This window comes from Meleagris gallopavo, chromosome 26, assembly GCF_000146605.3.
Source record: "Meleagris gallopavo isolate NT-WF06-2002-E0010 breed Aviagen turkey brand Nicholas breeding stock chromosome 26, Turkey_5.1, whole genome shotgun sequence".
Classification (NCBI taxonomy): Eukaryota; Metazoa; Chordata; class Aves; order Galliformes; family Phasianidae; genus Meleagris; species Meleagris gallopavo.
The window spans coordinates 169,203-181,165 of NC_015036.2; the positions used below are offsets into that span (position 1 = coordinate 169,203).

Genomic DNA, 11,963 nt, shown 5'->3' on the forward strand with positions numbered 1-11,963 from the left:
TATCTTCTGCGATCAGCGTACTCTAGTAAAGAAAGGCCCCACTTTAAAAAATGAGCTTTCATCGCACACGGACATGGTCTTAGCTGAGCTGGGCAATGGAGCCCTTATTTCAAGTGACAGCCATTTGCATGAATTCACACCTGCCGTGATGTCACTCAGAGTTACACTGATACCATTTTTTACTCTTTGGTTTACTTGCTTAGAGTCAGCTTGCTGTTGGCACAGATGTGGGGCCACGCAATGTTATCAGTCACACCAAATATTGCCTTGGTTTCCTGCTCAGAGCAAATGCAAAGCTGGGTGGTGACAAGCTGAAGTGTGTGGCTTTGCCTGCAGATATTGCTGGGAGGAAGCACTGCTGGGGATACGGAGAATCCAAATGCTCAAAAGAGGGCTTTGTGAGCTGGTAAAGGCATAAAGGAGGGAATGTGTTCTCAGCAGTAAATGACTTCTTTCATAAAAACAGTTTTGCAGAAAAACTGTGTCACTGTCACCAGCAGTGCAGTGGCTGCTGTGACTGGAATTAAAAAAGGGCACGAGTTATGGGGAGAAATTCATTCCCAACACTGCCGTGGGCAAAGATGCTGGAGCTGGAAGTGTCTGAGCACTGCAGGGAGTCATGGGTGGAGTTAACTTTATAAAAATAGAATAGAATGGCATGGAACATGGAATGGAATAGAATATGGAATGGAATAGAATGGATGGGATGGGATGGAGTGGAGTGGAATGAAGTGGAATGGAGTGAGTAGGACAGGATAGGATAGGATACCATACCGTACCGTACCGTACCGTACCATACAATAGGAGAAGGACCTTTAAATCCTTGCATCGTCACAATGCTGTAACTGTGAGATGGGGTGGGACCATGGGAACCCTTTGTACAGCTCAGCGGTTTTCTCAAAGCAGAAAGCTTTTCCAGAGCTGCCAGACTGCAAAATGCTGCTTTCCTTCCCCCAAATGCAGTGTGCTGTGTGGCCAAGCAGCAGTGACACTATGATGCGTTATCTCACATATGCAGCCTCAAAGCCTTGCCAACAGAATTTTCTACCTATAAGAAATCCTTCAGTTTCAGGGTGTTTTGAGCCCATCTGTTAAAAACACAGCAATGCAACAAGACCTCTATGCAGGTTTACAAGAACAAAAGGATGACATTAGGGAAGCTGGAAATTTCCAGCAGAGTTCCAGCAAATCCTGCAGCATCGCTGGGTCTGAGAGCTGTGTAGGGATATAGGAGCAGTGCTGCCCTGTGCATTCCTGCAGTGCATCACACCAACAGCCATGGCACAGCATAACCTCCAACTGGGGGTACTGGGTCTGCTGTTCACTCGGGGTTACAGAGAATACTGCTGGATGTATGGCTTCTTACAAAAAAAGGAAAAAAAGCACTGAAGTAAGAGGGAAAAGGGATTTTTGCACAGTTAATATATTTTTAAAGCTCTTATTTCAACTTTATCTCATTTATATATATATACAAATAATATGCTTTTTGTAATGGATGCGATATATTTGTATGCTTGCAAAAACGCATGAATAAAAAATACACATATATTAAAGGGAGGGGAGAATGGTGTATTGGGGGGTGCATGACTCAAAGAAAGGCTGAGGGGGATAAGGAGGGTGAGGATGAGGGTGGGGAGAAGGAAAAGAAGGTGAAAAGTAGGATGATGTGGAGAACAAGGAGGAGGAGGAGGATGAAGATGAAAGCGATACTGATGATACTGATGGTGAGGAGGATGAGTATGAAGAAGGCAAGATGCGAATGACGGTGCGGGCCCCCGCGCCCCCCCTTCCTTTGCCCTTCCCCGGGGATAAGGGGGTGATGGGGGGTGGGAGGGGGAGGCGTGAGCTCTCCAGGTGACGTCACCCCTCACCTCCCCAACCCGTTCCGCGCGTGCGCAACGCGTCCGTCCCCCCCCTCCCCCCGTCAACCTTCTCCCGAAGCGCGGAGGATGCGGGGCCGCAGGTGGGTGCGGGGCGTGGGGGGAGGGCGAGTGGGGGGGAGGGGCGAGTGGGGGGGGACCCTCGTGGTGGTGCGGGAGAATGCGAGGAAATAGGAAGGTTGGGGGTGCGAGGTCGGGGGGGGTGAGCGCACGGGTGGGGGAGTGCGTGATGAGTTGAGGGGTTGCGAAAGGGCGTTGCATGTATGCGGGGCGGGGGCGGGGGCGGGGGGACGGGCGAAAGATTTTGGAGGTGCAGCGCAGTGGCCTGCGGGGCTCTGGGGAACATCGCTGCGCAGTGTGAGGACATCGCATCAGGGTGCCCCTTTCGGGGATGCGTTGGGCGTTGTGCACGGGTCGTAGGGATGGGATTTTGGGGATGCTCGGTTGTGGGGGGCAGCAGGAGCTGCCTGCCCCCCTCGGCTGCTTCAGCAGCCGTGAGGAGGTGGTGCGCAGGCGCTGCGCGACGGGATGGGAGAGGGCGATGTGGGGCTGGAGGGGCATTTTGGGGCGCATCGGGGGGGCCGTGCACTGAGCTGCACGTATAAGGGATGCTGGCAGGGGCATGCGCAGTGCACACATGCGGATGTATGTAGCGGAGAGCTTGGGGGGCACAGAACAGGGTACGTGTGAATGGTGCAGGTGTGCACAAAGCTGGTGCACAGTGCACACCTACGTGTTTATGCAGCCTGTTGTGCTGCCATGTGTGCAGCCACCCCAAATGCATGCAGCCCCTGAGCATGCAAACAGCACTGTGTATGTGTGCGTCTTCACGTGCACACATGGTGTGCAAACATGTGCCCTGCACCTGTGTATGTGCAGGGCTGCATGTGTGCAGAGCTGCAGACGGGCACAGGGTGCACCTGCACTCAGATTCACCTGTATGCATGTACCTCTTTTATGCACTCTTGCATGTATGTGCCTCTGTGCAGACATGCACTCCCTCCACATGCAGGGCTACATACCTGCACAGGATTGCATGCCTGGAGGACACTTCTGGAATGCTGCTGAGGTGCTACCAGGAGCTTACTAGAATCTATCAGGATAGAATGCCAGTAGTGCTGGGTTTCTACTGAAATTCTGCGAGCATACTACACAGTTCAAATAGCATCAGGGTACCACTGTGATGTTGAAATTTGGTCACAACACTGATAAGGTGCTATTGGAACAGCATTCAGTTTTTAGTAGGATGCTACTATGATACCAGTGGAATACTTTTGAGCTACTACTAGGGAATGAGGAGAGGTAGTGGTAAGATGCTTCTGGGGTACTATCAAGGCAGCACTCAAAGAAGCTTTTGGGATACTGTCAGCACATTGTTGATACTAGTGTGATATTTTCAAGTGATATAGTATGAGGCTACTACTGAGATATTAACATTTCAGTAAAAAATGCAGTGATGCAATGCTTTAGCTGCACTATCAGGGCAGCAGTAAGATACTGTGAGGCTTTTTAAACACTTTCTACTAGTAAAGAGTATTGGGATAGTACTAAGACACTACAGCTTATTACTATAGCACTGATGAGGTGCTGTGAAGACAGTACTAAGATGCTCTAGGGATACTATTGAGCTACTGGGATACTACTGGCACTGGGATTACAGCCTGCAGAGGGAATAGGGAGCCCTGCTGACACAGCCTGTGAGCAGCAGGTGCCTCATGGGCACTTTGTCCCCACAGCTAAGACGGCAGTGGTGGCAAGGAGGATGGAGGCACCCCTGGTAAGCCTGGAGGAGGAGTTTGAGGAGGGGCCTGGGGACAATGGAGGGGCCCCTCAACGCACCATGGACCCAGCACTGGCTGAGCTGGAGAGCTTCTCAACTGAGATGATGAGCTTCAAATCGATGGAGGACCTGGTGCAGGAGTTCGATGAGAAGCTCACCGTCTGCTTCCGCAACTACGATGCCACCACCGAGGGCCTGGCCCCTGTGAGAGGCCGCCTGCAGGCACAGGAGGAGGAGGAGCACCTCCAGGATGAGGAGTGAGTAAGGCCCCTTCCTGCTGGGAACTTGGGTCTCCTCGCATTCCCATCCCCATGTTGTTGCACAACCATGCAGTGCACCAGAGTTTTGGTGCAGTAGCCTGTGAGGATGCTCCCTTAGGGCCCCTGAGCCTCCTTATACCCCTGAGACTTCCCCCACGTGCTGCTCAGTACCTTACATCATGGCATAGTTGTGCATCTGCATGGAGTTTCTGTCTGGTGTCCTACAAATAGGACACGCAGCACACATAGGACACTCGGCCCTGCATGTCTCCGTGCAGCACTCTGAGATACACCCCACCCCCAGCATGGAAACCTGCTTGCCCCACTGCAGCATGATTGTGTGGAGTGATGGCGTTGTGTCCTACGAGCAGGGCACATCTGGGGGCTGTGCACCTCCTCGAGTGCTTGCAGGTTACCCTCCAGGTGCAAAACAGGCCTTTCCCTCACAGCATGGTAATGCAATACCATGGAGTATCTGTAGTATCCTACAAGTAGGCACATCAGGTGCTCCACTCGACCAGCGGGCCCAGGCTTTGTGAGGAGAGCGGGGGTAAGTGTGAACTATGAGCAGGGTGTGAGTAGGGCTCAGCCCCCTCCTTGCAATGTAAAACTGTGCACCGAAGTGGGGCAGCTGGGGGCGAAATCTGCCCAGTGCTGCCTGTTCGGCTAAAAGCATCGTAGTGGCATTTGCATTGGAATCTAATTTTCACACAAAACCTTTTTCTTGGTAGCAAAATGCCATTTAGGGACAGAATTTATGGTTTTTTTTTTTTCCTAGAGGTGTTGACTTACAAAAACCTTTCTAATGGATTTCTTTTTGCCTGTTTAATTGAGATTATTCCCCAGGCTGCACTTCCTAATGCTGATTTTTCACCAAGCAAAGTGGTTGTTTTCAAACCAAAAGCTTCCAGATCTCTTCTTTTTTTCAGATGTTTTTGTATTTTTCAGTGAAAAATCAGTCATTTTGCAGAGAAAAAATGCATTTTGGCAGAACGCCCGGAACGCAGCGCTGCCACCAGCAGCCCATGGTGCCACTTTGTGCTGTGGATTGTGTCATTTTGGGTCAGTTTGGGCAAAACAGGCTTTTTTTTTTCCCCCACTCCTCAATGAGCCCTGTGTGCATGGATGGGGGATGGGCGGAGGCCTTAAAGGCGCCGCTTTCCTCTAATTATTAACCAGCTATTGCCATAATTAGTCTGGAAATCTGTGGCTGCATTCTGCAAGGTGCTGGTTCTTTAAGAGCAGAAAAGCAAATTTTGGAGATGCTCACTTGCTTTTTCTTTATTTGTTGCTTTTTTTGTTGTTGGTAAAAATGGGAATACGATTTTTTTTTAATGTCCCATTTTTATGCATTGTGAAATATGTCCATAAGAGGAAATTAAAATCAGATGAGGAGGGAGATGAGATGAATATCCCAAAATGAGTGTTTTTATGGTTGTTTTGGAGCTGGGGGCAATTAGAGAGGGGAGGCTATTTTGGGGTGATTTAGGGGGAATTGGGATTATGCTAATGTGCACACATTTTTAAGGTGTTCTGAGGCAGAATTTGGAGTGTTTGGGGATGTTTTGCACATCTCAGTGGTGGTGAGGGAGCGACCACCAGGCAATGATTAGGAATATTTCAGAGTGTCATGGGGCTCATTTTGGGATGCATTGTGGTATTTTGGCATGCTCTTTCAGGATGGCTTTCTGTGAGGCAGCACTTTGGGGCATTTTGGGGTGTTTTGGTGATCCCCACTCAACACCTACCTCTCTGCAGAGTCTGGGATGCCCTCACTGATGGCTTCGTCCCCCGAGGCTCCCCCCAGCCCTGGATGCACCCTGAGGCTGAGGCCCCTGATGGCACTGATCCCCAGGTATGGCTGTGACACCCTTGGCACCCCCAAAGCCCTGTTGTCCCCATGTGACCCTTGTGTGATTGACAGCTGTCTGTCAGCCCTAAGGCTCAGCAACTGTTGGGGAGGAGCAGAGCCAGGTCACTTAAGACCACCTACAAATGGCATTTTTGGGTGGCTGTCCCTACATGCATCACTAATGCAGGGGATGTCTGTATTCCAGGGGACGGTGACTATAAAGGGCAAGATCAAATACTTGATTTGGCAATTTGGTCCTTGCCAATCTGTTCCCAAACTGGGAAGAAAATAGTGTTTACTTCATTGTAATGAGTTCATGCTATGAAGAGCTATGTTTGGGGTTGTGGGACAGCATAAAAAATCCACTGAATTGAGCCTGTTTGGATGTTGTGCAACCTGTCACTAGAGAAGAGCGTCCTCATCTACCACCTCCATCTATTTCCTTCCATGGCTTCACCATCCGAAATTTCCGTGTCATCTCCTTACCTGATGTCTCCATTCAGTCTCTTCATGCAGCATCCTTATTGCTCTCTTCCAATACCTGAAAGGTGATTGCAGTGAGTGTGGGGCTGGTTTCTTCTCACTGGTGACAGGACGAGGGGAAATGGCCTCAAATTGCGCCAGGGGAAGTTCAGGTTGGATATCAGGACAAGCTTCTTTACAGAAAGGGTTGTTAAGCACTGCAATAGGCTCCCCAGCGAGGTGGTTGAGTCACCCTGAATGTGTTTAAAAACCATCTGGATGTGGTGCTCAGGGACATGATTTAGCGGAGGGTTGTTAGAGTTGGGGTGGTATGGTTAGGTTGCGGTTGGACTTGATGATCTCTAAGGTCTTTTCCAACCTGAGCAATTTTGCGTTTCTGTGATTCACCCATCAAACTTGTCCCCATCCATTATTTCCACCCAACATCACCATTTGAAGTTTGTGTCTAACACCTCCATCTGGCATCCCCAGCCAGTATGACCCTCCACTGCATCCCCATCCAACATCCCCATCCAGTGTTTCCATCAAACACCTCATAAGCCAACATCTCTCCATACGACACTCCTATCCAGTGCCTCTGATCTACCACCTCCATCCCAAACCCTTATCCACTGTCTCCATCCAGCTCTCCCATCCAATGTCTCCTTGTCAATTCTTCCCATGCAGCATCTCCATGCAACATCTCTCCAGTGTAAGCCCCACAGGCAGTGCATCCCCAGTGCTGTGGTTCTAGTAGTTCTTCCCATGAGCTATAGGGCTATGTCTGTGCCTATGCCATTCCCATACTTGCACCAGGCAGTGCCTGTGGTGCCACCGAGGTGACCAGCTTGTCTCCTGCAGCTCTGTGAGAAGGAAGATGAAGAGCTTGCTGAGAGAAGCGAACATGACTCGGGCATCAATGAGGAACCACTGCTGACAGCCGAGCAGGTACCTACACCCAGACACGTGGATGTCTCCGTAACACTGGGCTCACACTGCTCAGGACACAAAAAGGTCAAATCCACTTGTTTTGGGACAGTAGAGCATATCTGTGGGCAAGGTTGCAGGACTCAGATGTCGGATGCTGGGTGCAGATGTGGGATGATGTGGGCTGCAGAGTGCAGATCTGGGACACTGGTGCCTCACAGGTCATTGAGGAGCTGGAGGAGCTGATGCAGAGCTCGCCTGACCCTGAGGCAGATCCTGAGGGTGATGAGGATGAGGAGGAGGAAGAAGATGAGGAAGAGGATGCTGAGGTCAATGCAGAGGGTGATGGTGGAGGCAGGGGCATGGAGCCCATCGTCCTGCGTGAGCTGCACACCTTCTCCCCCACCTTCAACAACAACTGCTCCCATGAAGGTATGGGCAGTAGGAGCCTGGCACAGCCCTTTCTGGGTGCAGTTTTCACCAGATTGGACATCAGGAAGTGGCTCTCTAGAAAAAATGAGCCCTCCGAGATCTTTCTTATAGCATGGTTATAGATGGTCCTGTGTTTCAACAAGCATGCAGCACATTTTGCAAAATGTCTCCAGCATTGTGCACTAAGTGCATGTTGCTAAGTGACATGTGCCATTCTAAGCATGCCACACAAGTGACCAATTGACGTGTTCATTTTGAAAAAATGTCTCACTTGTTCTGTGCATCGCTGTTTGCATCCTGCACTTTTCTATGGCACTGTGCATGCATATGACTGCATGCAGCAAGGTCTTCCCTGAGCCGTGCTTGGTGCATTTTCCTAATTTGCTGACTTGCACCATATACCAGACATTTTCCAAAATACAAGGGGAAATTTTATGATACTTTTTAATAATTGCACCAGGTTTTCCCCCGAATATACCTTGTCTACGTTTCACTGACAGCAAAGAGGGTTTCCCTAATCTTACCAGGCATTTTGATAATTGCTCTGTATTTGTACTCAGTGCTTTTCATTTACTGCACCATGCATGCCATTAATTGCATCAGGCACTTCCATAATTGCTCAGAGCACTTTGTTCTGACACCGGGCACTTCAGCAATTGTGCTATGACTGTGCTGGGTGTTTCAGAAATGCGCTGAGCATTTCACTGATCACGAAGCAGTAAAAAGGTTACAGTGTGCATTTCACTGATTACACTGTGCATTTTGTTAATTATCCCTAGAATTTTACTGACTGTACCTCATGCTCAAATAATTGCATGATGCACGTCACTAATTGCCCCAGACATTCCAGTAATTGCACCATTCATTTTTGATCATTGCTCCAGGTATTTCACTCATGCACTGTGCTTTTGCTGAGCACACCAGGAGTAGCTCTCTCTGCATGAGGAATGCCATTAATTGCCCCAGGCATTCTCGTAATTGCAATGTGCATGTCACTAATTGCACCAGGTGCTTAACTAATGCACTGCGCCTTTCACTGACTGCATCAGAAATAACACTCACTGCACCGTGCGTGTCACTCATTGCACTGGACATCCCTATAGCTGCACTGGACCTTTGCTATCTGCAACATGCGTTGCACTGAGCATCCCAGGCATCCCACCAACTGCCCCTTGCACGTAAGGCCTTTTTGTACAGTGCATGCACGCTGCGCACCCTAATGATGATGCTGGCGGCAGGGCTGGAGCAGCTGACGGCCGGGGAGCTGGCAGCGGCAGCAGGGCGCGCGGAGGCAGCGAGCCGGGCACTGTCGGCCGAGCTGGTGGCCCAGCTGGCACGGCGGGATGAGCTGGCCTTCGAGAAGGAGGTGAAGACGGCGTTTATTGGGGCACTGCTGGCCGTGCAGGGGGAGCAGCGGGAGCAGCGGGAGGCCGCACGCCGCCGCCGCCGCGACCGTGGGCTCAGCCTGCAAGGAGGTCGTCCCGAGCGTGGGGACACATGCCCAGAAAGGTGGGGATGGGGCTGACGTATGGACTTGAGTCTGGGGGAGGTGGGGTGTGGGGTCCTGCGGACGTGGGGATGGCACGGGATGGGATGGTGTAGAATGGGGTAGAACGGGATGGAATGAGATGGGATAGGATAGCGTAGGGTCAGATGGGATGAGATGAAGGGACATGGGATTGAGCAAATGGAGGACATTGGACATGGACAGGACACGTGGCGTGGGGATGTGAGGATGGGATGGGGTGACAGGGAGGTGGATTGGGAAGATGGGGGGATATTGGTGCCCAGGGTGGTGTCCTCATGCCAGGAGGTGACATGATAATGCGTATCCCCAGCGGTTCAGCATGGAGGGCATCTCCAGCATCCTGCAATCCGGCCTGCGTCAGACCTTTGGCCCCGCTGCGAACGAGAAGCAGGTGCCTTTTCCCCCCAACTTACCCAAATCTGTCCCCTTCCACTCCCTGCTCTGCACACCCCTCTGTGTGCCATTTTTGCCCTTTTTCATCCCTTCAGTCCTCTCTAGCTAGGGGTGCATGTGCATTTGAGCACAACTTTTGCAGTATCCACTTAACTCAATAGCCCCCCAAACATCTGTAAATTAAATGCAATTGCTGGAAAGTTGCAGCTGTATTTTGCACTTCTGCTTTTGCACCAATTTGGGGTAGTTTACATCAGTGAGGTGTAAAAAAGAGGCAGCTTTATGGCATGGAGGTGTTTTGGGGGCATTTTTCTGCTTTGCAGTATCTGAACACAGTGATTCCCTATGAGAAGAAGGGTTCGCCACCCTCCGTTGAGGATCTGCAGATGCTCACCAACAGTGAGTCTTTGCTTGACCCATATTGAATCACCATAACGTGGCCAATTTGGGGCACAAACACACAATTTGCATTGCTGCAGTGCCCACAATTTGGATGAATTTTTTTTTTAACACCCCCAACACAGCCAGTTGGGGGTGCAGCCACCTTTTTTGCAATCAGATGTATGACACCAATGCAGCACAGCTGGTTTGGAAGAGAAACACCATTTTGTATCAATGAAGCATTGTGAGTTTTCAGGCACAGTTGTCCACAGTTGCACCACTGCAGCAAATCAAAGCTTCGCATCAGCACAGCAGCTGTTGGTTTTTGCATCACTGTGGTCCACTCACATTGGGAGACATTTTGTACCCCCCTGGCATGGCCAATTTGGGGCACAATTGTTCATTTTGCATCACTATGCCCTGAGCAGTTTGGGGTGCAGTTCCCCATTTTGCATTGCTGTAGCACAGCTGATTTGAGGACCTCCCTCACCTCTCTTTACCATTTTTACAGCCCACCTCAGTGCTAATTTGGGTGGAAAACTCCATTCTGCATCACCTGAGTGTGGTTGATGGGGGTGAAAATGCTCCATTGGGGTACTGTCAGGATGGGTACACTGTGGTAGTGCCTCTGTGATGGTGTGGGGCTGTTTGGGGACAGAATTGGGGTATGTGGGGATACATGGACTGCTCAAGGTTCTTTTCCACTGTGCAGTCCTGTTTGCCATGAAGGAGGGGAATGAGAAGGTGCCCACGCTGCTGACGGACTACATCCTCAAAGGTACCTGCATGTGCCCCGTGCATCCCCCCTGCATCCTCCATACCCCAAGGGCATTTCCCATTTTATCATTGTGCATCCCTTCTGCATCTCCCTTACCCTCATGCACCTCTCATGCAGTGCTCATGCATGTCTCATGCATTTTTTGTGCATCCCTTACATCTCCCCTGCACATTGGGTGCATCTCCTGAGCATCCCTCCTGCATCCTTACAGCATCCTCATGGGCCATCATATGTCACTGTCCATTCTCCTTCATCCCCTGTGTACCCATTCTTGGCCCCTCTGCATCCATTGGGAATGCCTGGGCAACCCTAATGCCCCCTAATGCGCCATTGTGTATTTCTCTCCTTTGAATCTCCTTTGTGTGCCTCATGCATTCTCCATGCATCTCCTAGACATCCCTTGTGCATCACCTGCTCATCCTCCTGCATCTTTTGTGCATCCCCCATGCGCTCTTTGTACATCACTGCATGCCTCAGTGCATCCCCTGGGCTCCCTTTTGTGCGTGCCTTGTGAATTCCTCGTGCATCGCTTCTGTTCCCCTCCCGTATCCTCTTACATCCCATTTACAGCTATTGTGCAACCTCATTCAAACATAAGCACCCTCATTATGAATGCTTGTGCATCTTTGGTGCACGCTCATGAATGCTCACACACAGTTGTGCATACAAACCCTCAAGCATGCATGTACACCCCCATGCATACTCATGCAGCCTACTGCACACTCATGCATCACTGTGCACCCCTGCACATCCTTGTGGACCCTCCTGCAGCCCTGTTATCTGTGCATCACTCTGCAGCCTCCTGCACCCTAGTGCAGCCCCGTGCACACTTGTGCACGCTCACCTCTCTCTTTGCAGTGCTCTGCCCAACCTGATGCAGTGCAGCCCTGCACCCCCAAACTTCAGCACCCCCAGAAATGGGGCCAGTCACATGGAAACAGGTCACCTGCACCTCCCTGGCCCACATCCCCCCAAACCTCTGCACAGCTGGGAAATAAATAATTTGTTTCATTAATTAAGCAACTGGCATCTGGTGTCTTCTTCCCCTGCATTCAATGAATAGAAGAATTATAGAATTGCTCAGGTTAGAAAAGACCTTAAGATCATCAAGTCCAACCACAACCTAACCATACTACCCCAACTCTTAACAGTCCTCTGCTAAATCACATCCCTGAGCACCACATCCAAACAGTTTTTGAACACATCAGGGATGGGGACTCAACCACCTTCCTGGGCAGCCCATTCCATAACAACCCTTTCAGTAAAGAAGTTTGTCCTGATATCCAATCT

The 11,963-nt window shown here is 50.5% G+C and overlaps 1 protein-coding gene across 1 annotated transcript; it reads left to right on the forward strand.

The window, feature by feature from the left end:
- The first annotated feature begins 1,857 nt into the window (after nucleotides 1–1,857).
- On the forward strand, nucleotides 1,858–11,692 carry FEZ1 (fasciculation and elongation protein zeta 1). Its single transcript, XM_019622917.1, is given in 11 exon segments — nucleotides 1,858–1,963; nucleotides 3,617–3,917; nucleotides 5,679–5,775; nucleotides 7,096–7,182; nucleotides 7,383–7,593; nucleotides 8,832–9,080; nucleotides 9,083–9,102; nucleotides 9,432–9,512; nucleotides 9,838–9,913; nucleotides 10,608–10,673; nucleotides 11,532–11,692. Coding segments are annotated over 10 exon segments (1,179 nt in total). The 5' UTR covers nucleotides 1,858–1,963; nucleotides 3,617–3,642; the 3' UTR covers nucleotides 11,549–11,692.
- Nucleotides 11,693–11,963: the final 271 nt, after the last annotated feature.